The 24,502-nt window shown below is 27.4% G+C and overlaps 3 protein-coding genes across 3 annotated transcripts; all 3 read right to left on the bottom strand.

Moving 5' to 3' along the window:
* Window positions 1-462: 462 nt before the first annotated feature.
* Window positions 463-1,842, bottom strand: LOC126846204 (uncharacterized). The gene is made up of 5 exons (XM_050585452.1): window positions 1,758-1,842; window positions 1,357-1,407; window positions 976-1,065; window positions 834-866; window positions 463-683 (listed from the first exon to the last, which is right to left on the bottom strand). The coding sequence occupies exons 2-5, from the start codon at window positions 1,400-1,402 to the stop codon at window positions 463-465; spliced, it is 390 nt and encodes a 129-aa protein (XP_050441409.1). The 5' UTR covers window positions 1,403-1,407; window positions 1,758-1,842.
* Window positions 1,843-8,571: 6,729 nt separating this feature from the next.
* LOC126847193 (uncharacterized) lies at window positions 8,572-14,110 on the bottom strand. Its single transcript, XM_050587306.1, has 16 exons — window positions 14,021-14,110; window positions 12,855-12,921; window positions 12,741-12,773; window positions 12,587-12,649; window positions 12,201-12,260; window positions 11,950-11,979; window positions 11,757-11,786; window positions 11,645-11,668; window positions 11,496-11,522; window positions 11,281-11,331; window positions 10,985-11,017; window positions 9,975-10,064; window positions 9,502-9,552; window positions 9,080-9,169; window positions 8,947-8,979; window positions 8,572-8,796 (listed from the first exon to the last, which is right to left on the bottom strand). The coding sequence occupies exons 1-16, from the start codon at window positions 14,099-14,101 to the stop codon at window positions 8,573-8,575; spliced, it is 987 nt and encodes a 328-aa protein (XP_050443263.1). The 5' UTR covers window positions 14,102-14,110; the 3' UTR covers window position 8,572.
* A 2,365-nt stretch (window positions 14,111-16,475) lies between these two features.
* LOC126847194 (uncharacterized) lies at window positions 16,476-21,662 on the bottom strand. Its single transcript, XM_050587307.1, has 17 exons — window positions 21,573-21,662; window positions 20,326-20,392; window positions 20,216-20,245; window positions 20,052-20,114; window positions 19,702-19,761; window positions 19,322-19,351; window positions 19,113-19,142; window positions 18,997-19,023; window positions 18,794-18,847; window positions 18,628-18,654; window positions 18,489-18,539; window positions 18,292-18,324; window positions 17,757-17,846; window positions 17,556-17,606; window positions 17,188-17,277; window positions 17,046-17,078; window positions 16,476-16,888 (listed from the first exon to the last, which is right to left on the bottom strand). Exons 2-17 carry the CDS (start codon window positions 20,384-20,386, stop codon window positions 16,689-16,691), a joined length of 930 nt encoding a protein of 309 aa, XP_050443264.1. The 5' UTR covers window positions 20,387-20,392; window positions 21,573-21,662; the 3' UTR covers window positions 16,476-16,688.
* Window positions 21,663-24,502: the final 2,840 nt, after the last annotated feature.

The raw sequence follows: 24,502 nt of genomic DNA, 5'->3' as shown, positions 1-24,502 counted from the left end.
ATTCAAATTTTAAAAGCTGGCTATAGTTAGTGACTTTTGCGTCTTTCAGCACCTGTAACGCACTTAAATTCAATAAGAATAGTAAAAATATATCTAAAATAATCGAATGACTTCCAAGTTTTGGCGCACAACTTACTAGGAATAAATAAAGTCAAAGAAATAGCTACAGATGGCGATGTATGATAAATGATTATGAGGGTAGGAACATTTTAATTTTTCAAAATGTTTCTAATTATATTCTGTATAATAAGGTAAAAAGTATTAAGTATATGTTTAAATCTACACATAAGTAACAAATGTGATTATAACTGTGAGTAAAACATTTTATTATGAAATAAATGAAATGAATTGTCAGCTATTAATGCAATAGAAAAAAGAATATTAGTGCATTATGAAAATATTATAACAATTAAATAACAATATTAAAATACAATTTTAGAAGATATAGCATCGATTCATGGTCTAAATTCTGTTATTAGCTCCTCGAGTAGTTGAGCTTATTTGCGACCATACACCATTGATTTTTTTGAATTTTCTTTCTATAGTTCCATCATCCAGAGTACAAGTAATATCATCGGGGTCAATCCGAATTCTTTTTATGTATGGTGTTGGAAATAGTGTGCTCAAGTATAATCCCATCAACCGACACAACGGTAATAAAGAGTAATCATGTACAGATTCATCTGAAAAATAATAATTGTCTGTTTTTATTTGCTAAAATTAGCTTATTAGTAACTACTCTGTGACATCTTGGTAAAAATAAAATTAAGCAAATTTCATTTCTAAAACAAGCTCTTAAGACTATTTACAACTTATGAAAAGTTCGCAATTACTTTGGTCTTCGACAACTTCAGTATTTTCAGTTTCTGTAATAAATACAGAAATGTAATCAAATCGAAATGTAGTTAATAAAACCAGGTGTATTTATATTATATAATTTAACAGTCACCAATAAAACTTCAAATTAAAATTTACCTAATACACGTCGTCTGATTGTATTTTCTAAAGATGTTCCAGTAATTCTTCTCCCTTGTATAAGGGTTGCCAAATTTGAGCCTACCAAATCTACGAAAATAATTATGAAATTACTGTGTTGAAAAGAAATAATGTGCCCTTAACCAAATAACATTATAGTTTTATCTTAAATAAGTTTTTTAACCCTGATTGATAGATTCTCGGAACAAAACGTCCCTTACCCCTCACATATTTATTTTTAGTTTTCTGCTACCAAGAGCCTAGGTATCCCACAAACTATCGGCATAAAGCTTTATGGCTTCAAGCTTAAAATCGATTTTAGTTGTTCTTTTTTAGAACTACAAATATGTATAAGTACCACTTTTTTAATTTTATATTTACTTGATGTATCTCTAATTTCTAGTTGCAGTACAAACTGTTCATACATGGGTCCTAAAATTAAAACAAAATAATAGGTTTTTTTCATGTTCATATTTATGAATGCGTTAAAGCTTTCGTGAATTGAAATTCCATTTTGCTGATTTTCGGACATATCCACGTTAGTATTTTTAGGTCGACGTTTCGAACTCTGCAATGAGTTCAAAACGTCGACCAAAAAGAATAATACCGTGGATATATCCGAAAATCATCAAAATGGATGTTAATATTTGTTTATAGTATGTTTATAGGATTATTATGTCAATTATTCCTATTAAATACCTTACAAAAAATATTTATAATCGTATATAATATATAAATATGTTAATGGTTTAAAACTCATACAACCCCTTATTAATATTTACCTAATTTACGTCTGAATATATTTTTTAATGCTTTTTTAACAAGACGTCTTCTCTTATCTGCAAGGACTGTTAAATCTAAGCTTCTAAAATCTGTAAAAATTCTTAAATGACGTGTTGCAAAGAAGTAATAAAAATCAAACATATTTTAGTTGGTCGTGATAAAAAATTGTATTACATTTAAAAGTATTGTGATATAACTATTTTTTGTACAACCTGTCATTAGTATTAAAACTTATTTTTTCTATACTTGTAATCCAAAAGAACTTATTATAACTTAACTTATTATAACGAGTATGGAAATATTCGTAATTACCATGGTATGCATCAACTACGGGTTGATTAATGTCTGTAACAAATACATCAATCATCAAATCATTATACAGTTAATAAAACCCAGCTATACATTTTATATTATATCATAAACATAACAGTCACTCTAAAATTAAGATAATTTAGACCAATTAATCTATGCAAAATATTATTGGATAAATGTTAATTTATTTCTAATAGCAACATTTAAATGAACGGTATATTTAATATTTTCAATAATTACCATAAGCTTAAGCATAAGCATACATATATTTTTGACTACAAATATTTATAATTATTAATTTGTTTAATGTTATATTTACTTAATATATTTTTTATTTCTTGCTGCATAGTATTTTGGTATTGCATGCATCCTAAAATGTAAAACAAAATATATTTTAATTTACCTACATATTACTTGTGTATGACACTAATATGTACTTTTGTACTGCATTGGATGAGCGGTATTCCATCCTGAAAGTAAAACAAAAATCTTATGGCATATATATAAGTTTATGACATTAAGCTTTTAATCGATTTCAATCTACAAAAATGTACTATTATTCATTTCTTAAATTTATATTTACTTCTTGTAGTTGTTATTCCTTGTCGGTTAGAATACGGGTATTGCATACCAACCGCTAAAACTTAAAACAAAAAGTATTTTTATCTATCCACATAATTATTTTGATTGAAAACAATATGTCCTAATGGTATTTGTCAATAGGTACATATGATTATTTACAAATTACTTAAAAATAATAAATATGCGTTAGATATATTTATTATGAAATACAAAAATGTGGTTCTATGCACTAGGAAAAAGGGACCCAAGCCGGATTCTAAAAAATTCTTTTGTTCATAAATAATATCAAACAATTTGGCGGAAACACTCCTATAATGTGCATTGAAAATTATTACTTGGTATATGGTTGCTAAGTTCCAATTTTTCTGAAATGAACATTACATAAATTATAAATGATATTCCTTTTAATTTTCTATTATTTAACACAAAGACAAAGCTCAAGGTATAGAAAAAACACGTTTATAAGTAATTAGGAAGAATTGTGTGTCATATGATATTCATTACGATGGATTTTTTTTAGAAAATTTAATAGGAATAAAATGTTGGAAATATTTTCATAAAATTCAACAAAAGCTATTACCCGGTACAGCGATCATCAAATTAAATTGTGCTGAAATCGACATTATATAAATTAAGGATATTAGATTTAATTTGCTACTATAAATTATTACATTTTATATTTATAAATTGGAAGAAGAAGGTCAAAGTAAAAATAAATATAATAAACTTTTCTCAGCAATAACTAGATAAATATTAGTTGCAATTTTCATATATTTTTTTCTACATTTATGATTTTATTTTTTAACTTTAATATTACAATAATTATGCTACCGAAACACTTGTAAGAATCTTCATCATCAACCATTTTTTCAATTACATGCTCCAATCCCTCTAGAATAAGCAAACAAGGATTAAGGCTATAATAAAAGATTGAAATAAAATTAATGTAGGTATCATATACATCTTATAATAGAAAAAAATTAATCCATGATTAGGATGTGGCAATTAATCTAAACGCTACTCCTTCGGTTATATTATCAGAAATCGATACTTTAAATATAATGTTCCGTACACTGGTTCTGCATACCGGATGTACTTTATTAAACTAGTTATAGAAACTTTACATTTTAATTTACAGATAACTTAACAACTAGGTAAACATAACAAAATACTTAGGAACACACCAATATTAGTTGTAAATATATCTTACTTATTACAAAGTTGTTTCCTTCAATTAAAATGGTCTCATTATACGCATCTTCGATAGCTACATCTGTAATACATAATTTTAAAATATGTAGTAAAAACAGGAAATTTAATAACTTTATAAAAAAAAAAATTACTAACTTGTAAGGAAAACAACCTTCTTATAGTTCGCTGTAAAAAAGTATTGAATTTTTTTCTAAATATAACTCTTTTAAGTTGGTAATTGTGAAAATGAAATAATTACTTTCATCATTTGCTGAAACTTTTACGAGGACAAATGTAATTACAAAATAGAAAAGTTTCATTTTAATCTGCAATTAATAATAAACATAAAATCAATTTATATAAGTCACAATTACCTCCGGTGGCTAGATGAGAAGGTTTTGGTTTTGCGAGACTGTATGATAAATATAGAAATAATTTATTTTTATAACTAAACCATGATATTTCCTAAACCGTCAAACTGATTATTTTGTATAGCGTGTTAGATCTTTTTTTTTGGCAAAAATTCTTGTTAGTGCCCCTAATGAAGACCTACAGACTTAAGAGAATGGATTGCGGTAGAGAAAAAAAATGAATTTTAAATAAATATTTTCTCTGTCCTAACACAAAAAATCAATATTTGGCAAAATTATTTAAACATTTATCATAACTAAAAAAATTTCAATACTACAAAATTAAAACAAATAAAATTGGACACGTATATTATGCAGAGTTTTATTCCCTACAACATTTTATTTTATTTCATTTTTGTAGTTTTTAAATTATTTTAGTTATGATATATAAAATCTATAACATATTGCTGAATATTAATTTTTTTTTTAAATTTAGGTTTGTATACACCGAAACGCTACTTTTGTGAGGAATTGTGAAAGTTTTTGTAAATGGTTTTTTTCTACACTCTAAAGTTTACATAAAGCCAAATAATGTATATATTAAAAATCTATTTTAGAATTCTCTTCGAAATGTGGATAGTGTAAAATGCAATACTTGTATCCGTTTTAGTAAAAAATATAAGAACACCTAACTCTCAAACACGTTGTAAATGAACGTTGGTATAACACCATGAAAAAATGACTACTAATAAAAAAAATTCTTACTGTTTTCCTATACTAAAAATTTTGGTTCAAATAGCTAAATAATTTCAATTTTTAGAGTTTGATTGAAATACTTACAATAATTTTTGAGCTGAATTTCTTAGACAATAGTCGAAATGATCAACTTTTCAAACTATATGTTCTTCTTGAGACTTTAATTTCGACCGAAAAATCAAAATCCAATAGGTTTTTGCAATGTAACTATGTTCATTTATTGCACAGCTAGTTCATTTTTTTTTGTATATATATATATACAGGGTGATCCATCTAGCGTAGACTTATTTTCTTGGAAAATATTAATATATTGAATTTTTTCCCCCATTCTTATGGTTCATATTTTACTTTATTTTTCAATGTTTAGAATATTTTTATTTTCAACCCTTATATGTAAAATAAGTATCGCATTTGGTTTTTTAAATGGGAATGTATGTTTTTAATTTTATAAATCTGTAGAAAAAATTGTTAAACAAATTTTAGCGTTTGAATTTCTAATTTTCATCAATCTGTTATTAATGTAATTTTGATCCATATTCATTTGGGATTTTAGCACTGGTAGCATATTAAATGATATTAAATATTATTATCAACCCCGTCGATAAAACCGATAACCAGATAATAATAGACAATAGTTATTTATGTCTGATTATCGGTGACAGTATTACTGATAGGGATCAGTATTATTATTTAATGGCAAATAGACGTGCTACTGTTTTATTTAACCCAACAAATATTAATTTTAAATTCAAACCTTTGTAAAGTAGTAACAATCAAACATATAGTTGAAAAGTACGATATAAAATTAAAACATTTTTTTTAAATTTTGTCTACAGATTTATAAAATTAAAAACATACGTTGCCATTTAAAAAACCAAATGCGATACTTGTTTTACATATAACGGTTGAAGATAAAAAAATTCTAAATATTGAAATATGTATCTAAAAGTTAAGAATAAAAAAATTCTTAAAGTATTCATATTTTCAGAGAAAACGAGTGTCTTACACTAGTTGGATCACGCTGTATATATGTATGACTTTTAGTGTACACACATTACTTTTACGGGTTTTTAGACTATATTATGTTTCAGATACGACAATAACATAATTTATAACAATTTTAACGATAATAAAATACTAAAAATGGAATAACGTACGTAATATGGTACCGATATAATAACGAGTTTAAAATGATATGGTAATCAGCAAAAGTAGTAATGGTTAACAAATGGTTAAGTACCCAATATTAATTTTATTTAATCTAAAACGATTACCAGAGCTTTGAATTATTATACAATGCCAAATTAATAGATTTGACGGCTTATCGGTTTGGTTGGATCACATATGTAAATGTATAAAGTTCGAGTTTTACTTTACAACTTTATATTATTCTATTAATTGTGAAGGCAAACTAAATAATAATTATAGCTAGAGATTAAACTTTTTTGTAGCTTGTATTATATCGTTAATAGATATTTATTTCCAATTAGTTACTAAAATAAAGAAATTTAATAAACAGCGTAGAAATCAAAATTATAGTTGAACTTATTTACGAATAATATTTTACATGTGTTGTCATTTAGTAAACTAAGTAGGGTGAAGGAAGGTATTTTCGTGGCATAAGCAATTTCGTGATATAGTTTGTTGATCGTATTGCGTAATTCTCTATTAGAAAATTGTCTTGAAAATCACACTGATTCTTAAAACACAGTTATTTTAAGAATCAGTGTGATTTTCAAGACAATTTTTTAATAGGGAATTACGCGATACGATCAACAAACTATATCACGAAATTGCTTATGCCACGAAAATACCTTCCTTCACCCTAACTGCTCTATTAGGATTCTTACATCAACAAAAATATTTGAATAAAATAAAAATACTAGGTACAAAATTAACGTATTATGGGTGAAACGTCACAAATACAACAGAAACGTTAAGGATAATAATTTATTGTTGTTATAACGTTTATTGTATATTACAGGGTTTCTTGTAAAAAGTGCGATTTTTGTGTTTGAATTTGTTACTCCGATACGGCTTCAGCTTTTAATTTTTTATAAAAATATACTTACAATCTATAATATTAGGTACAATAAGTAAATTTGAAGAAAATTATACAATAACAGGATGATATAATAGAAGGGGGTGTCCAGTAACACTAATTAAAATAGATTTAATTACATGATTAAATAATTTTATAAATTGATTATGTTTGCATAGTTTGTTTTGTTTTATTATTATTTTTTTTTTATTAAGAAGATCGCGTGATCAATTTTATTTTAAGCGACGAGGTGGATTGTTTGGAAGAGTAAGAGGAGAAATATTGGATTTCAGTGGATTCGGGTGATTCATAGTGTTAGAGTGGAATTGTACAGAAGGATATTATGGTTAAGAGAAATGTTTGAACGAAGAAGATGCCATAAGCTGTGGAGTTTTAATTAAAGAGATATTTTTTAGTTTTAATGTGAGTAGCCCAGGTTAGTCGCTTATCAAGATGAATGCCTAAGTATTTAACGGAGTTTTCTGTTGGAATTATATTATCGTTTGAAGATAATCTGTGAACATTTATTTTCATTTACTTTTATTTTCCATTGGTTAAACCAAGTTTCTAGCTCATTTAGATAAATTTGAAGGTTATAATTGGCTGAATTAGTATCTGGGTTGGAAGAAGTTATGCAGGTGTCATCTGCAAAAGTGGCTAAGTTAGTGGTATTTGAATGAGGTATGTCAGCAGTAAAGATATTATAAAAGAAACCACAATTAAGCTGTATGTAAAAAACAAAAAGTATTAAACAGCTTTAGATCCTTTAGAAATTTGTTATTTAGTCATTTTTGACAGTCAGTTCTTCTATACATTTGCGGAATCCTAGGATATTATGTCATAAATATAAAACCAGTGACCCGTACGAGGTTGTATCTGGTAGGAGGAGCAAAATATCTTCCTTGACTAGGTATCATATAAGTGTAGCAAATTTCCAAAACAAAATACTCTAGATGAGAGATTATGGTATGTAGCCATAACTACCCCCCCCCCTCGTAAAGACCACTCGACAGTATTAAATATCAAATGAATTACCTAGCCGAGGCATGGGCTAGCTTAAAAGTAACTAGTAGGTTGAATTGTGGTCTACCCAAAGATCCTTTCTCTACAGGGTTATGTTCTATTACTGCACGTAGCAGCAGATTTTGGTATTCTCCAAGTATAGCCTCTACTTGAAATATTCAATATTTCCGAATCACTTACAATGTTTTCAGTTTTATATTATCAAAATATTCATATTTCTCGAGAACTGTGTTACTAGATCATCTTGTATAACTATTTTAAAAATATTCGAGTTAGTTCTAAATTTTGCCGATAGGCAATAAATGATGATGAGGATAAGAACATTTCTATTATTAAAAATAATTAGAACTATATTCTGTAAAATAAGGTAAAAAATTTAAGTATATGTTTAAATCTACACATAAGTAACAAACGTGATTATAACTGTGAGCAAAACATTTTATTATGAAATATATTTAATAAGTGACAGCTATTAGAGCAATATGAAAATATTACTACAATCAAATAACAATAGTATAATACAATTTTAGAAGATTATACCATTGATTCATGGTCTAAATTAAATTAAAAGATCCTCAAGTAGTTGATTGATTGAGCTTATTTGCGACCACACGCCATTGATTTTTTTGAATACTCTTAGTGTAGTTCCATCATCCATAGTACAAGTACTAACATTGGGGTTTATCCAAAGCTCTTTTATGTATGATGTTGGAAATAATGTACTCAAGTATAATCCCATCAAACGACACAACGGTAATAAAGAGTAATCACGTACAGATCCATCTAAAATATTAATCAAATATATTTTTTTTTGTTAAAATTATCTTTTTGGTAACTACTCTGTAACATTTCAGTATAAATAAAATGAATCTAATTTCAACTCTAAAACAAGCTTTCAAGGCTATTTACGATTATGGAAAAGTTAGTAATTACTTTGGTCTTCAACAACTTCAGGAATATTAGTTCCTGTATAAAATACATCAAATCGAAATGTAGTTAATAAAACCAGGTGTATTTATTTTATATAATTTAACAGTAATCCATACAGTTCCATAATAAAATTTACCTAATACACGTCGTCTGATTGTATTTTCTAAAGATGTTCCAGAAATTCTTCTCTCTTCTATAAGGGTTGCCAAATTTGAGCCTACCAAATCTACGAAAATAATTATTAAATTACTGTGTTGAAAAGAAATAATGTGCCCTTAACCAAATAACGTAATCATTTTATCTTAAATATGTTTTTTTAAGCCAGATTGATGTTTTGGCTTCTCCTGCCATATGGATTGTCGCAACAAGAGGACTCTTAACCCTCACATTTATTTATTTTTCACTTTTCTGCTACCACGAGGCGCTGAAGGGAGGCCTGGGTACCTTACATACTATCCATATATAGCTTTATGACTTAAAGCTTTACATCAATTTTAATAGTTATTCTTTAGAACTACAAATATGTATTATTACCAATTTTTAAAATTTTATATTTACTTAATGTATTTCTAATTCCTAATTGCAACATAAACTGGTCGTACATGGATCCTAAAAGTAAAACAAAATATATTTTAAAGTACATATATTTTTTTTCATGATTTATCATGTTGGTATTTGTAAATAGGATCTTACTAGTTACTACTTTTCTTTGTGGTGCAGAAAACAACTATCTTATTTGTTAAAATAAAGTCATAGCAAAATAGTACAATATGCACGGACATGTTAGTAGTCATCACTTATTTAGATAATTGTTAAAAATTAAAACTAGTTGTATCCTTGTTATATTTTAGTAAATTATTCCTAGACTGTTATTATTCCTACCTTATAGAATATATATATATATAAATATGTTAATAGTACAAAACTCATACTCGTACATTAGTTAATTACAGTAAATAGTAGAATATATGCATAATAATAATAAATAGACAATTTTATATTGTTATATCGTAGTGAATTTCAATATTTACTTAATTTACGTCTGAATATATTTTTTAAAGCTGTTTTAACCCAACTTCTTCTTTGTTCTGCAAGTGTTGTCAAATTTAAGCCTTCAAAATCTACAAAAATAATTATTAAATGACAGTGTTGTGAAGAAATAATAAAAATAAAAAACATTTTAGATGGTCGTGATACATAATTGCATTACATTTGAAAGAATTGTAATATAATTCATTTTTTGTATAGCCTTTCATTATTGTTAATACCCAACGAATGCATTATTTCTATACTTTCTATTCAGTTATTTTAAATGATACACTTACGTCATGTCTACATGGGTTTTGCAAAAAAAATTCAACTATTACTAATTTATGAGTTTTTTACCCTATTAGGTCTCTGTTATAAGTAATAAGTGTCGAAATGGAAAAATTAATAATTATGTATTTAATTGTATTGAAGTTACCTCTGGAGTACCCCAGGGTGGTCAGATTATCTCAAATTTTATTTAATATTTTTGTTAACGATTTAGATAATGTATTTTATTACCGGAAGTACCTTTTTTTGTGGATATCTTAAAACTATACCTTGAAATAAATAATGTTAATGATTGTATGAAATTGCAAGCGGATTTAGATTTTGATTGAGATCTTAAGCTTGGTGTATTATTAAGTCTAATTGTATTAATGGCTTTAAATGCTCCCAAAATACTTTTTGTAGGAGTAAAGAAACACCAGTTTTAATTACAATATTGATGGTGCTGCGTAAAATATTGTTTCTCAAATAAATTGTTTTATTAAGTGACGTAAAAGAATGTTCAGGTTGTTAATTGTGAATTAATACATATATATTATGTATAGATACGTTCAAAATATCATTAGTAATGGTTACTATGTCTCACTTTCTCTCTCTCTCTCTCTCTCTTAAACAAAATGTTTAATTGTTAAAACTATTGATTGACATAAAACGTTATATAAATAAAATTTAAACTCTAAAACATGCCTTTAAGGGTATTTACAACTATAAATAAATTCGTAATTACCTTGGTTTTCATCAGCTATGGGATAATCAATGCCTGAAACAAATAAATCAAACATCAAATCATTACGCAGTTAATAAAACCAGGTTTATACTTTTTATATTTTAAACATAACAGTCAATCAAAAAATGACATAAATTAGACCAATTAATTATTGCAAAATATCATTGTATAAGTAAATATTTATTTCTAATAGCAACATTTGAATAAACGGTTTATATTATATTTTGAAAGCTTTATGACTACAAAATATAATATGTATCATTATTCATAGTTAATTAATTAAATGTTATGTTCACCTAATGTATATTTCATTTCGTGTTGCATAAAATCCTGGTAATCTATGCATCCTAAAATTCAAAACAAAATATATTTTAATTTTCCTACATATTTTTTGTGATTGACACCAATAAATACTTTGGCATTTGTCAATAGATACGTAATACGATTATTATCAAAGTATTCATAAACAATAAATAAGCGTTAAATATAGTATATAAACAAATGTGGTTACTTTTCATTGGGGTAACGTCTTCCATTCCTGATATAAAAATAAAAATGTTATTGCTTTTATGAAGCTCTTATGACCTTAGGCTTTTAAACAATTTTTTATAGTTATAGCTGTTTATTAGATCTACACGTATTTATATTTAACTAATTTACCTCTTAGGGAAAAGCAATCTAAGCCTGAAATTAAAACAAAAATCCTTTTTTCACAAATAATATCAACAAATTTCGCGTAACCACTCCCATAATGTGCAATGAAAATTATTACGCGGTATATAGTTGATAAGGTCCGTTTGGTCTGAAATTAACATTACATAAGTTAATGATATTGCATTTCTATTATCATTACAGAAAGCAATTTAGAAGAAATGTTAAATTCAATAGGATGGAAACGTTTTGGAATATTTAATAGAAATGCAGTATTGGAAAAACTTAAATAAAATGAAAAAAATAACTATTACCCGGTACAGCGATCATCAAATTAAGTTGGGCTGAAATCGACATTATATAATTTAAGCATATTAGATTTAATTTGCTACTATAAATTATTACATTTTATATTTATAAATTGGAAGAAAAAGGTCAAAGTAAAAATAGATATAATAAACTTTTCTCAGCAATTACTAGATAAATATTAGTTGCAATTTTCATATATTTTTTTCTACATTTATCATTTTATTTTTTAACTTTAATATTACAATAGTTATGCTACCGAAACACTTGTAAGAATCTTCATCATTAACCATTTTTTCAATTACATGCTCCAATCCATCTAGAAGAGTAGACAAAGATTAAGGCTATACTAAAAGATTGAAATAAAATTAAAGTGGGTAGGTACTATATAAGTCTTATGATTAACATAATACTATTAAACCAAGTTTAGGACGTAGCTATTTACCCTAACGCTTCTCCTTCGATTAGTTCATTAGAAATCGCAACTTTAAATATAATGTTCTGTACACTGGCTCTACATACCTGGTATACTTTATTAAACTAATTATAGAAACTGTACATCTTAATTGATAAGAACTTCACAATTAGGTACACATAACCAAACACTTATGATATATTTCCATATCAATTGTAAATATTTCTTACTTATTGAAGATATGTCTCCTACAATTAAATCATTCGTACTGTACGCAATCTCGATAGCTTCATCTAAAATACATAATTTTTAAATATGTATAAAAATAGTGAATTAAACATTTTAAAAAACATTTTTTTTACAATAAAAAAAAAAATTACTGACTTGTAAGAAAAACAACCTCCTTATAATATGTCACTGTAAAATAGTGAAATATTGAATTTTTTTTTCAAATTTATAACTACGGTTAATTGGTAATTGTGATAATAAATATATTACCTTCATCATTTGCTAATACGTTTACAATAACAAATGTTATTAAAAAACAGAAAAGTTTCATTTTTATCTGCGAATAAGAACAAACAGAAAATCAATTTACACTAGTCACAGCTGTCTCCGGTGCCTTAATTAAAGTAATTTTTTTTATGGCGAAAATTCTTGTTAGTTTACTCTAATGAAGACATACAGAAATAAGAAATTGGTCTCTGTTAATTATTTGAGTGACACTGTATAAAAGTTAGTCTACACTATTTAAAATACAAAATATAAAAAAAGGAATTAACTAAATATTGTTTTTTAAGTTAGATTTTGAGAAGGGACATTTAGAATACACATTTCTTTCTAAACTTCGAATAAAGCTTTTACAATCAACCGAGGATTGATTTTAATCAAAGCTATTCATAATTTTATGGTGGTAAAGGTCTAAGAGTTTAGAGACGATGCTGAATACCATAACTGTTGGGGTACTTGAGTAGAATGTAGTGCGGTAGAGAAATGCGTTCAGATAATAATAACTCTACGCGCTTATTTTACTGCACTCTATCACCCATCTTACTCTTTGACCTTTAAAAACTTAAAAAGTAATCTTCCAAAAGTAGCTATCAACCAGTAAAAATTCTCAACAAACTATTCTTAATCAGATGGCTATCTTGAACTTTTTTTTTTTTTAATGTAACACAAATAATTAAATATAAAACAAAAATAAGTAAAATAGTTAAGAGTAGTATAAAAACCGTGTTGTTTTTTTGAGCAATAGCTCAAATAAATATTTAGCTTTAAAAAAATCTTAAATATATACATATATATACATATTTTACTTTAGGATTGTATACAACGAGACGCTACTTACTTTTGGGAGGGATTATGAAAACGATTTCAAAAATGGCTTTTTTTTTACACTAGTTTACATCAAGACAAATAATGTATAAATTAAAAATATTTTTTAAAATTCTCTTCAAAATGTGGATTGTGTAAAACGCAATATTTGTATCTCTTTTAATAAAAAAAAAATAGTAAAACAGCTCGCTCAATAAAGTTGCAAATTAACGCTGACCCGATAACAATATAAGTTTTTCTACACATTAAACTTTGGGTCAATAACTATAGTGACGAAATAAATATTTGGGAAATAATTACAATTATTAGAGTTTGATTGAAATACTTACAACAAATTTTGAACAAATAGAATTTCTTAGAAAATAACCGAATTGATCAGCTTTTGAAACTAAATATTCTTTATTCGTCATATTGATGGGTCTTTTTTTCGACCGAAATTTCCAAGTTTAAAAGGTTTTCGCAGTGTATCTTAGTTCATTTATTTGCGCAGGTGGCTAATTTTTTTTATATGATTTATAGTTTACATATATTACTTCGACGCAGATTTTGGAGTACATGTTTCAGATACGGTAATAATACAATTTATAATAGCTTTAACGATATTGAAACACTAAAATTTGTAGAACGTACATAATATGATGCCGGTATAATAATTAATTAAATGTGACGGTAGGTAATCAGTTCCAGCAAAAGCAGTAATGGCTAACAAAGTATCTACCAATGCTAATTACATTTAATCTAAAACAAAGCTATCTAAAAAAAAGTTAGATTTTTCTGAAATCCAAATTTCGGGCAATCCTATGACTCAAAATCTATTTACAGAAATCATCATCAGATATCCTGAGGTTTTTCGATGGCTCAATAAGTCGCACGAAACAGGTCGACCACGAAATTCGACTGAGGGACCACACCCCTATCGATCTAAACCCGTACCCCTACCCAGCTGAAAAACAAAACACTATAAACGATATAATAAGAGAAATAGAAGATCAAGGTCTAGTAGAACATCGCCCTGGGCAAAACCTATAGTCTTGCAATGAAAAAGGATGGTACCCCACGCCTTTACATCAACTATAGACGATTAAACGAGTTAACGGGATTTGATACTTACCCCATGGCAAATTTAAATGGTATGATAAGGAACACGAAGAGCGCAAAGGTCTTCAGTATACTAGACCTTAAATCCTTTCAAGTATCGTTGAACCCCAATTTTAGGAAATACTCACCTTTTCGTACTCGCAGAGGTTCAGAGTTCTTCTTTTCGGTAATATATTCAGATGACCTTAACAACCATTTAGACCATTTAGGTAAAGTTCTTGAACGTCTAAGTAGACATGTACTGACATGTCACCCTAAGAAATGTAGACTAGAGACCACCGCAATCTCTTTTCTTGGACATCTTGTGGATGCAGAGGGAATACAAAAACAACCCGAAAAACTTTTTGCTATTAGGGACTTTCCAACACTTAGCAAAATAAAGGAGCTTCTTGGGTTCTTAGGCGTATGCAATTGGTATAGCCAGTTTGTTGATAACTATGCGGATACCATCCCTAAAACAGTTATTGAAAAAAAGTTGAAAAGAGGAAATGGTCAGGTAACGAACAGAACGCCTTTGAAAGCATTAAAACGACCCTGTACGACTCCCCAAAACTAAACTCTCTCGACTACAGTAAAATATTCCTCCTCCAAACTGATATAGGTTTAGGAGCTGTTCTTTTCCAACAGGTACCAGCCCGAAGGAAAGACAAGTTATTGTCTACGCTAACAAAAAGTTGAGCAAGACAAAAAAGCGTTATACTGAAGTCGAAAGATAATGTTTAGCTACAATTTGGGCATTCGATAAGTTGCGCCCCTACTTAGAAACGGCACCTTTCGAACTCCTTACTGATAACTTTGCATTGAATTGGATGCATTAGACCAAAGAACAAAAGTCTAAACTAACCCGATGGGCATACCAGCTAAGTAACTTAGATTTCCGAACAATACACGTGCCAAGGTGCCTTAATTAAGCACTTGACATGTTATCCCGGTACCCATCTGATAGTCTCCAACCGCAATATCACTTGACAAAATTCAACAAATCATCTGGTGGTACAACGATCATACTCTAGACAGCCATTGAGGTTAGAAAGAGACTTTCAGGGCCGTGTGACATAGGTTTTACTGGAAAGGTTCGAAAAAGAATATTGGGCCCTTACAAACATTTTGTAAAATCTTTGCTTTTCTCCAGATATGGCCTCATCTGGTAACTTTCAATATGTCTGAATCACTTATAATGTTTCAAGTTTTATATTCTCAAAATGCTTATAAATGCTCAAAATGCTTATTTTCCGAAATGTGTCTTCCTTCAGATGGATCACCAAATATAACTATTTTAAAAATATTCGAATTAGTTCCAACATTTAATTGAATATTCTTTAGATAACTATTATCAATAAACTTTTAGAAACAAAATCGCGTATCGACTAGTACCTAATTTTACCAAAAAAAATTGGACTTGTGCCCGCTCAGAACTTAGCGATACAACTAAGTTGTACAGTTTTGTTTTATATGAATACAAATTCATATTAAATATGCTCGAAAGGTCATGGTTAAGATTAATCGTGAAGAGAGTCTAATATTTGATTTTACTGTTTGTTTTATTGATATAAAAGGATGGAGTGCATGATGGCCCAAAACATACTAGGAATAAATAAAGTCGACGATAGATGATGAAGAGGATAAGAACATTTTTATTTTTAAAAACCATTCAAATTATATTCTGTATAATAAGGTAAAAGGTATTAAGTATATATTTAAATTTACGCATAAGTAACAAATGTAATTATAGTTGTAAGTACAATATTTATTATGAAATAATTTGATGGCTATTAGTGTAATATGAAATAGAATATTAGTGCAATAAAAAATAATTATTACAATCAAATAACAATAGTATAATACAAGTTTTAGAAAATATACCATTGATTAATGGTCTAAATTATATTAACAAGCTCCTCAAGTAGTTGAGCTTATTTGCGACCATACGCCATTGATTTTTTTGAATTTTCTTTCTATAGTTCCATCATCCAGAGTACAAGTATTCTCATTGGAGTCAATCCAAATTTTTTTTATGTATAACGTTGGCAATTGTGTACTCATGTATAATCCCATCAAACGACAAAACCGTAATAAAGGGCAATCACGTATAGATCCATCTAAAAAATAAGATTTTTTTTTTTATTTGCTAAAATTAACTTATTCTATACCTTATTAACTATTCTGTAACATTTTAGTACAAATAAAATAAGGTAAATTTCAACTCTAAAGTAAGCTCTTAAGACTATTTACAACTTATGAAAAGTTCGCAATTACTTTGGTCTTCGACGACTTCAGGATTTTCAGTTCCTGTAACAAATACAGAAATGTAATCAAATCGAAATGTAGTTAATAAATCCAGGTGTATTTATTTGATATTATTTAACAGTCACCCATAGAACTTCAAATTTAAACTTACCTAATACACGTTGTCTGATTGTATTTTCTAATGATGTTCCAGTAGCTCTTCTCTCTTCTATAAGAGTTGCCAAATTTGAGCCTACCAAATCTACGAAAATAATTATTAAATTACTGTGTTGAAAAGAAATAATGTGCCCTTAACCAAATAACATAATCATTTTATCTTAAATATGTTTTTTAAGCCAGATTGATGTTGTGGCTTCTCCTGCCATATGGATCGTCGCAACAAAAGGACTCTTAACCCTCACATAGTAAGTGGGCTTGAATGCCCACTTACTATCGATATATAGCTTTAGACTTAAAATCGATTTTAATAGTTTGCTCTAGAACTACAAATGTGTATAATGTTTTTAATGTTATATTTACTTAATGTATCTCTAACTTCTAGTTCCAAAAAAAACTGGTCGAACATAGTTCCTAAAATTAAAATCAAAATATATTTTTATGTAACTACATATTTTTTACGAATGAAAAAAATATGTCATGTTCGTATTTTGTCAATAGAATCTTACTAGTCACTACTTTTCTGTATGGTATACTTTTCCCTAAGTCCATATTATTATTTACCTATTACACGTCTGAATATTTTTTTTATAGCTGTTTTAACAAGACGTCTTCTCTGATTTGCAAGGATTGTCAAATCTAAGCTTCCAAAATCTGTGAAAATGATTAAATGTCGTGTTGCGAATAAATAATAAAAATAAAATATATTTTAGTTGGTCGTGATAAATAATTCCATTACATTTCAAAAAATTGTTATTTAACTAATTTTTTGTACATTCTGTCATTAGTGTTATTGCTTAACGTATGCATTCTTTCTATACTTGAAATCACAAAGAACTTATTACATATTAACATTGGTTACTATGAGGAGCAAAAATATTCAAGGTGTTGTTATGGCTCCCTCTTGAATTAGAGCACCCAAGCAAACAAAAAAAAGATAAAAATCTACACCCGTAGCGTAAACATATGTCTGAATATCTCACTCTCTCTCTTTCTCTACTGAACAAAAGTTTTTACTGTTAAAACTATCGTTTGATAAAATATATTAAATAAATAAGCTTCAAAGGCTATTTACGACCATCGAAAAATTCGTAATTACCTTGGCTTTCATCAGCTTCGGGAAAATCAATTTCTGTAACAAATACATCAAACATCATAACATTATGCAGTTAATAAAACCTGGTTTGTACATTTTATATTTTATAAAAAACATAATCTGTGAAGCGAAAAGGGACAATACGTAGCTTTGTGACTACAAATATGCATAATTATTAATATTTTTAATGATATGATTACCCAATGTGTCTTTTATTTCTTGTTGCATATAATTCTGGTAATTTATGCATTCTAAAATGTATAATTGTATTGTAAATTGTAAATGTAAAATAAGGGTTTGTATATGCATGAAGTATATGATATAAACAAATTTGTTTACTTTTTATTGGTGAAAGGTATTCCATTCCTGAAATTAAATAAAAATCTTGTGGTCTATATATAACTTTATGACTTTAACATTTAAATTAATTAAAATGATTTTATTTGTATAGTTGTTCTTTAGAACTACAAGTATTAACAATGTTTTTTTTAAACTTTATATTTACCTAATGTATCTCTTATTTCTTGTCGAACAAATAACTGGTATTGCATACCAAGCACTAAAATTAAAACAAAAAATATTTTTATCTACCCATACATTTTTTTTGACTGGTAACAGGTTATAAGTACATATGGCTATTTTAAAATGATTTAAAAATAATGAATATGTGTTAGGTATATTAAATATGAAATACAAAAAAGTGGTTACTATGCATTGGAAAAAAGGGAACCAAGCCTGAAATAAAAAAAAAAAATCTTTTGTTTATAAATAATATCAAGAAATTTCGCGGAAACACTCCTATAATGTGTAATGGAAATGATTACTTGGTATATGATTGACAAGGTCCGTTTTGTCTGAAATTAACATTGTATAAATTAATGATATTGCATTTAATTTTCAATTATTTAACACGGAGACGAAGCTCAAGATGGGAAATAAAATTTGTATTAGTAGTTCGGAAAAAATGTGTTCCACCGGAATTATGAAATTTAATAGGAATGAAATATTGGAAAAATTGGAATAAAACTTTTACCCGGTACAGCCATCATCAAATTAATTTTGGCTGAAATCAACATTATATAAATCGATGATATTAGATTAAATTTTGTATTATAAATAATTACATTCAATTTTTATAAATTTGTAGAAAAATGTCAAAGTAGAAAAAAACTATATTAAATAGACTAGAGAAACTTTATGAAAAATAATGGCTGAATTGAAGCAATTTTGTTGACTAAGCTTGCATCAGTATTTTTCATAAAGATTCTATTTAGAATTTGGAAAAAAATCTAATCACATATTGCATAAATTGCATAAAGATAAATTTAAGCTGCAATTATTATATAATTTTCATATTTTTTTTCTACTTTTATCATTTTATTTTTTGTGTTAATATTGTTATTATTATGCTACCGAAAGACTTGTAAGAATCTTCATCATTAACCATTTTTTCAATTACATACTCCAATCCATCTAGAAAAAGCAGATTAAGATTTATGCTATACTAAAATATTGAAATACAAATAAAGTAGGTACCATTTAAAACTTATAATAAACATAATAATATTAAACCAAGTTTAGGGCGTAGCTATTTAACCTAACACTACTTTAAATATAATGTTCTGTACACCGATTCTACATACCTGGTATACTCTAATAAACTAATTATAACAACTGTACACTTTATTTACAAAGAACTTGCCAATTAGGTACACATAACAATACACTTATATATCGCCATATCAATTGTAAATTTATCTTACTTGTTACAAAATTGTCTCCTTCAATTAATTCATTTGTATTATACGCAAGCTCAATAGCTGCATCTGTAATACATAATTTTAAAATTGTATGTATGGAATATGTATATAAATAGTGAATTTAAAATTTTAAAAAACTTTTTTTTATAAAAATAAAAATTACTGACTTGTAAAAAAAACTACCTTCTTATATGTCACTGTAAAAAAGTGAAGTATTGAATTTTTTTTCAAATTTATAACTACGGTTATTTAGTAATACTATTAGAACAATTATTACCTTCATCATTTGCCAATACGTTGACAAGGACAAATGTTGTTAAAAAACAGAAAAGTTTCATTTTTATCTGCAAATAAGAGTAAACATAAAATCAAAATATATTAGTAACAGCTGCCTCCGGTGCCTAAACTTGACTTCAAATAATTATTTACAAGAATCGATAATTGATTTAAATTAAGGCTGTTCATAAATATACAGTGGAAAAAGTATATAATTTCAGAGACGATACTGGGTGACGATCTGTTTTTAAAATAAAAAATTCCTTGAAATAAAGTTGTCATCGTTAAATACTTGAGTAGAATGGAGTGCGATAGAGTAATGCGTGCACATAATAATAAATCTATTCGCTTATTCTACCGCACTCTATCTCCCATCCTAGCTTCGAACCTTTTATAATAAAAAAATGAATCATTCAAAACTGGCTATCGACCAGTCAAAATTCTCAGCAAATTTTTCTCAACAAAATATGACTAAAATAAAATGGCTATCATGATTTTTTTTTTTTAATGTAACAAAAAAAACTACAAAATAACAGTTAAGAGTATTATATAAATCGTGTTGTTTATAGCTCAAATGAGCTTAAATGAATTAAAAAAAAAATCTTAAGCATTCATACTAAAACAAAAGTTGTATAATTGGTCACGTCCTTGTGGCACACCCTGTACAAACCTAAAGTAAAAAAAAAATTCAAAGAATGTTTTCTCAACCATAGTCCATAATTCAAAAAATAAATATTTGGCACAATGGTTTAATATTTCATCTTGACTAGAAAGTTTCAATAATACAAATAAAAAAAAAAACAAAACTGAACTCGTATATTATGCAGAATTTGGTTTTCCTAATTATATTTTATTCATTTTGATAGTTATTAAATTATTTGAGTTATGATTAATAAAATCTATATTATTTTGCTGAATATTAATTTTTTAATTTTTATTCTTTAGGTTTGTATACGCCAAGACACTACTTTTGTGAGGAATTATGAAAACGTTTTCAAAAATGGCTTTTTTTCTACAGTTTACATCAAGCCAATAATATAATAATAGTATCTCTGCTCCGCATCAAAGCTAAAATTCATTTAAGATTTCTCTTCAAAATGTGGATTGTGTAAAACCCAATATTTATATCTGTTTTAGTAAAAATATAAGAAGACCGTTAGCTCAACTTAATACTGTTTTTCTACACTATACATTCTGGTTTAATAACCTAAATTATTAAGATTTTTCGAGTGTGGTTGAAATACTTACTATAATAATATTTGAGCTGACAGAACTTTTTAGACATTAATCGAACTGAATAGCTTTTGAAACTAAATATTCTTCATGGATGTGCCTTTATTTCGACCGAAAAATCATAGTCTAATAGTTTTTGCAGTGTAACTTTGTTCATTTATTTGCACAGCTGGTTCGTTTTTTTTATAAATATATATCATTTATGGTGTACACACATTACTTCTACACGGAGTTTAGACTCGGATGTTTCAGATACAGTAATAATATAATTTATAAAAACTTTGACGGTATTAAAATACTAAAATTTAAATAACGAACATAGTATTAGATACTGATCTAATAATCATGAACAAAAATATTAGAAAAATAAAAATAATAAGTACAACGTTAACGAATTAACAGAGAAACGTTGTATAACCTTGCTCAGTATATTAGTATAGTCCAACTCAAATATAAACCAAGATTAATTATAAATTAGCATAATTGTTCAAAGGGGGTATTTCATTTAAAATTGATTTAATCACTTTTGAAAGCTTCGACGTGAATCTGTACATAGTAAAACATAGTAGAGTATAAAGTGAATACAGTCTAAATCAGTATAGTAATTCTTGGTCTACCTAAAGATCTTTTTCTCAAAGGGCGGAGCTCTGTTCAGATGGATCACTCTGTATAACTTTTTCAAAAATAACCCAATCAGTTGAAAACTAGTATGGAATATTCTTTAGATAACGTATTATCGATAAACTTGGCCAACTAATAAAATATATCAAAAGTCCTTTCTCCTAGAAGGGGTATAAGACTTGGTTAAGTTTGAACTTAAAGAGAGAGTCTTAATATATTATTTTACTGATTTTTTCATGATATATAGAGATGGAGTGTAGATTGACTTACAACTTACTAGGGATAAAAAATGACGAAGAAATAGTTGCATATAGCGATAGATATAGGAGATAAGAACAATTTTATTTTTAAAAATTATTGAAACTAAGTATTCTGTATAATATAGTAAAAAGTATTAGGTATATGTTTAAATCTAAACAAAAGCAACAAATGTGATTATAATTGTGAGTACTTGTTTATTATGAGAGCAATATGATATAGGATATTAGTGCAATATTATTATAATAAAATAAAAATGGTATAATACAAATTCAGAAGATAAAGTATTGTTTCATGGTCTAAATTATATTCAAAGCTCCTCAAGTAGTTGAGCTTATTTCCGACCTGGCGCCATTAATTTGTTTGTATCTTCTTTGTGTAGTGCCATCATTCAGAGTACAAGTATTATTAATGGGGTCAATCCGAAGTTCTTTTATGTATGATGTTAGAAATTGTGTACTTATGTATAATCCTACCAAACGACACAACGTTAATAAAGAGGCATCACGTACAGATCCATCTAAAATATAAAAACATTTTTTTTTTATTTGGTAAAATTGCCATATTAGTCACTACTCTTTAACATTTTAGTACAAATAAACAAATTTCAATTTTTAAACAAGCTTTCAAGGCTATTTACGAATACCGAAATTATTATATATAATTACTTCGGTCTTCAACAACTTCAGTAATATCATTTCCTGTAACAAATACATCAAATCGTTATGCAGTTAATAAAACTCTGTGTGTTCATTTTATTTAATTTAACATACACCCATACAACTCCATATTAAAACTTACCTAGTACACGTCGTCTGATTGTATTTTCTAAAGACGTTCCAGTAACTCTTCTCTCTTCTACAAGGGTTGTCAAATTTGAACCCACCAAATCTACGAAAAAATATTTTTAATGACGGTGTTGAGAAAAAATGATAAAAAATATTTAAGTTTTTAGTTTTGTTATATTAAATTTAATATTTTACATATATTGTTTTACCGCTTCTTCTTCTTTGATGTATATTATGTAATTTGGATTTTTTAAACTTATCACAAACCTCCGAATACAAACAAGTTTTTAGAAAACGACTTAAAAGTGTTCGACGCAATGTACCAAAAAATTAACACAAAGAACACAGAAAATGAAAAGAATAGCACGCCGTTTTACAGGAAAGAAGTTGGGATGTATTTAAAAAGATTTAAAAAAATGGTGAAAGGAGGACAAACACACACACGATACAGCTCCAGTACGATATACCACGGTCAGGTGAGTTCGGCTATTTATTAAAATAATAACATGAGTAGAGTGACTAGGGAAGATAGAATAAGAAATGAATACATAAGGGGGAGTCTATGAGTTGCATCAGTTGTGGCAAAAATGAGAGAGAATTGATTGAGATGGTTCGGCATGTTTTGAGAGAGATGAGGCAGAGGCAGTGAGAGGTGTCATGGAGATAAATTTAGGACTAGGGTGGCCGACCCCATGTTGTTAGGAGTGTAAGACGACAATGAAGAAGAAGAATAAGAAGAATATAGAATATAGAATTATTATTATTGAAACGACACGATACGATATGACGTTAGGTTAGGTTGGGATAGGTTGGCAACAATGTTACATCTTATCTCATATCAAATAGATTAATTTAGATAAGGTTTAGTGATAAAACTTATCAATTGAATCCAAAATTAGTTTACTTTTCTGAAACCAAGAGGCGCTGCTAGGGGGCTAAGTGCCTCATATAGTACCTATATATAGCTTTATGAATTAATGCTTTAAATCGATATTTATAGTTTTTCATTAGAACTACAAATATGTTTAATTATAAATATTTACTTAATGTATCTCTTATTTCAAGTTGCATCATAAACTGGTCATACATGAACCTAAAAATAAAAATAAATATATTTTAATGTAATATTTGTCATGTTGGTATTTGTCAATAGTTCCTAATTTTATTCATGGTGCCAGACACAACTATTTTATTTGTTAAAATAAAGTCATAACAAAATAATAGACTAAATTGCATGGTGTCCGCATTGTACAACCATGCTATTTGTAATACAAGAAA

Source organism: Adelges cooleyi, unplaced genomic scaffold, assembly GCF_023614345.1.
Source record: "Adelges cooleyi isolate 19-005CV unplaced genomic scaffold, UGA_ACOO_1.1 ACOO_flye_CR_arks_rails_tigmint_CR_PRNA_9, whole genome shotgun sequence".
Classification (NCBI taxonomy): domain Eukaryota; kingdom Metazoa; phylum Arthropoda; class Insecta; order Hemiptera; family Adelgidae; genus Adelges; species Adelges cooleyi.
The sequence above is the reverse complement of the archived record's forward strand: the minus strand, read 5'-3'. Positions and strand labels throughout refer to the sequence as shown.

What these genes read in the sequence shown, in the direction of transcription:
- LOC126846204 (XM_050585452.1), bottom strand. Translation starts at nt 1,402, where the DNA reads ATGTATGAACAGTTTGTACTGCAACTAGAAATTAGAGATACATCAA. An exon ending in AGAAATTAGAGATACATCAA is followed by an intron (nt 1,066 to 1,356) that starts GTAAATATAAAA and finishes TTATTTTCGTAG; the next exon opens with ATTTGGTAGGCTCAAATTTG. An exon ending in TGAAGTTGTCGAAGACCAAA is followed by an intron (nt 684 to 833) that starts GTAATTGCGAAC and finishes ATTATTTTTCAG; the next exon opens with ATGAATCTGTACATGATTAC.
- LOC126847193 (XM_050587306.1), bottom strand. Translation starts at nt 14,101, where the DNA reads ATGACGAATAAAGAATATTTAGTTTCAAAAGCTGATCAATTCGGTTAT. An exon ending in TTTGATGATCGCTGTACCGG is followed by an intron (nt 11,787 to 11,949) that starts GTAATAGTTATT and finishes TGTTAATTTCAG; the next exon opens with ACCAAACGGACCTTATCAAC. An exon ending in CCTTATCAACTATATACCGC is followed by an intron (nt 11,669 to 11,756) that starts GTAATAATTTTC and finishes TTTTAATTTCAG; the next exon opens with GCTTAGATTGCTTTTCCCTA.
- LOC126847194 (XM_050587307.1), bottom strand. Translation starts at nt 20,386, where the DNA reads ATGAAACTTTTCTGTTTTTTAACAACATTTGTCCTTGTCAACGTATTG. An exon ending in TCCCTTTTTTCCAATGCATA is followed by an intron (nt 18,848 to 18,996) that starts GTAACCACTTTT and finishes TTTTAATTTTAG; the next exon opens with TGCTTGGTATGCAATACCAG. An exon ending in CGAAGCTGATGAAAGCCAAG is followed by an intron (nt 17,847 to 18,291) that starts GTAATTACGAAT and finishes TCATTTTCACAG; the next exon opens with ATTTTGGAAGCTTAGATTTG.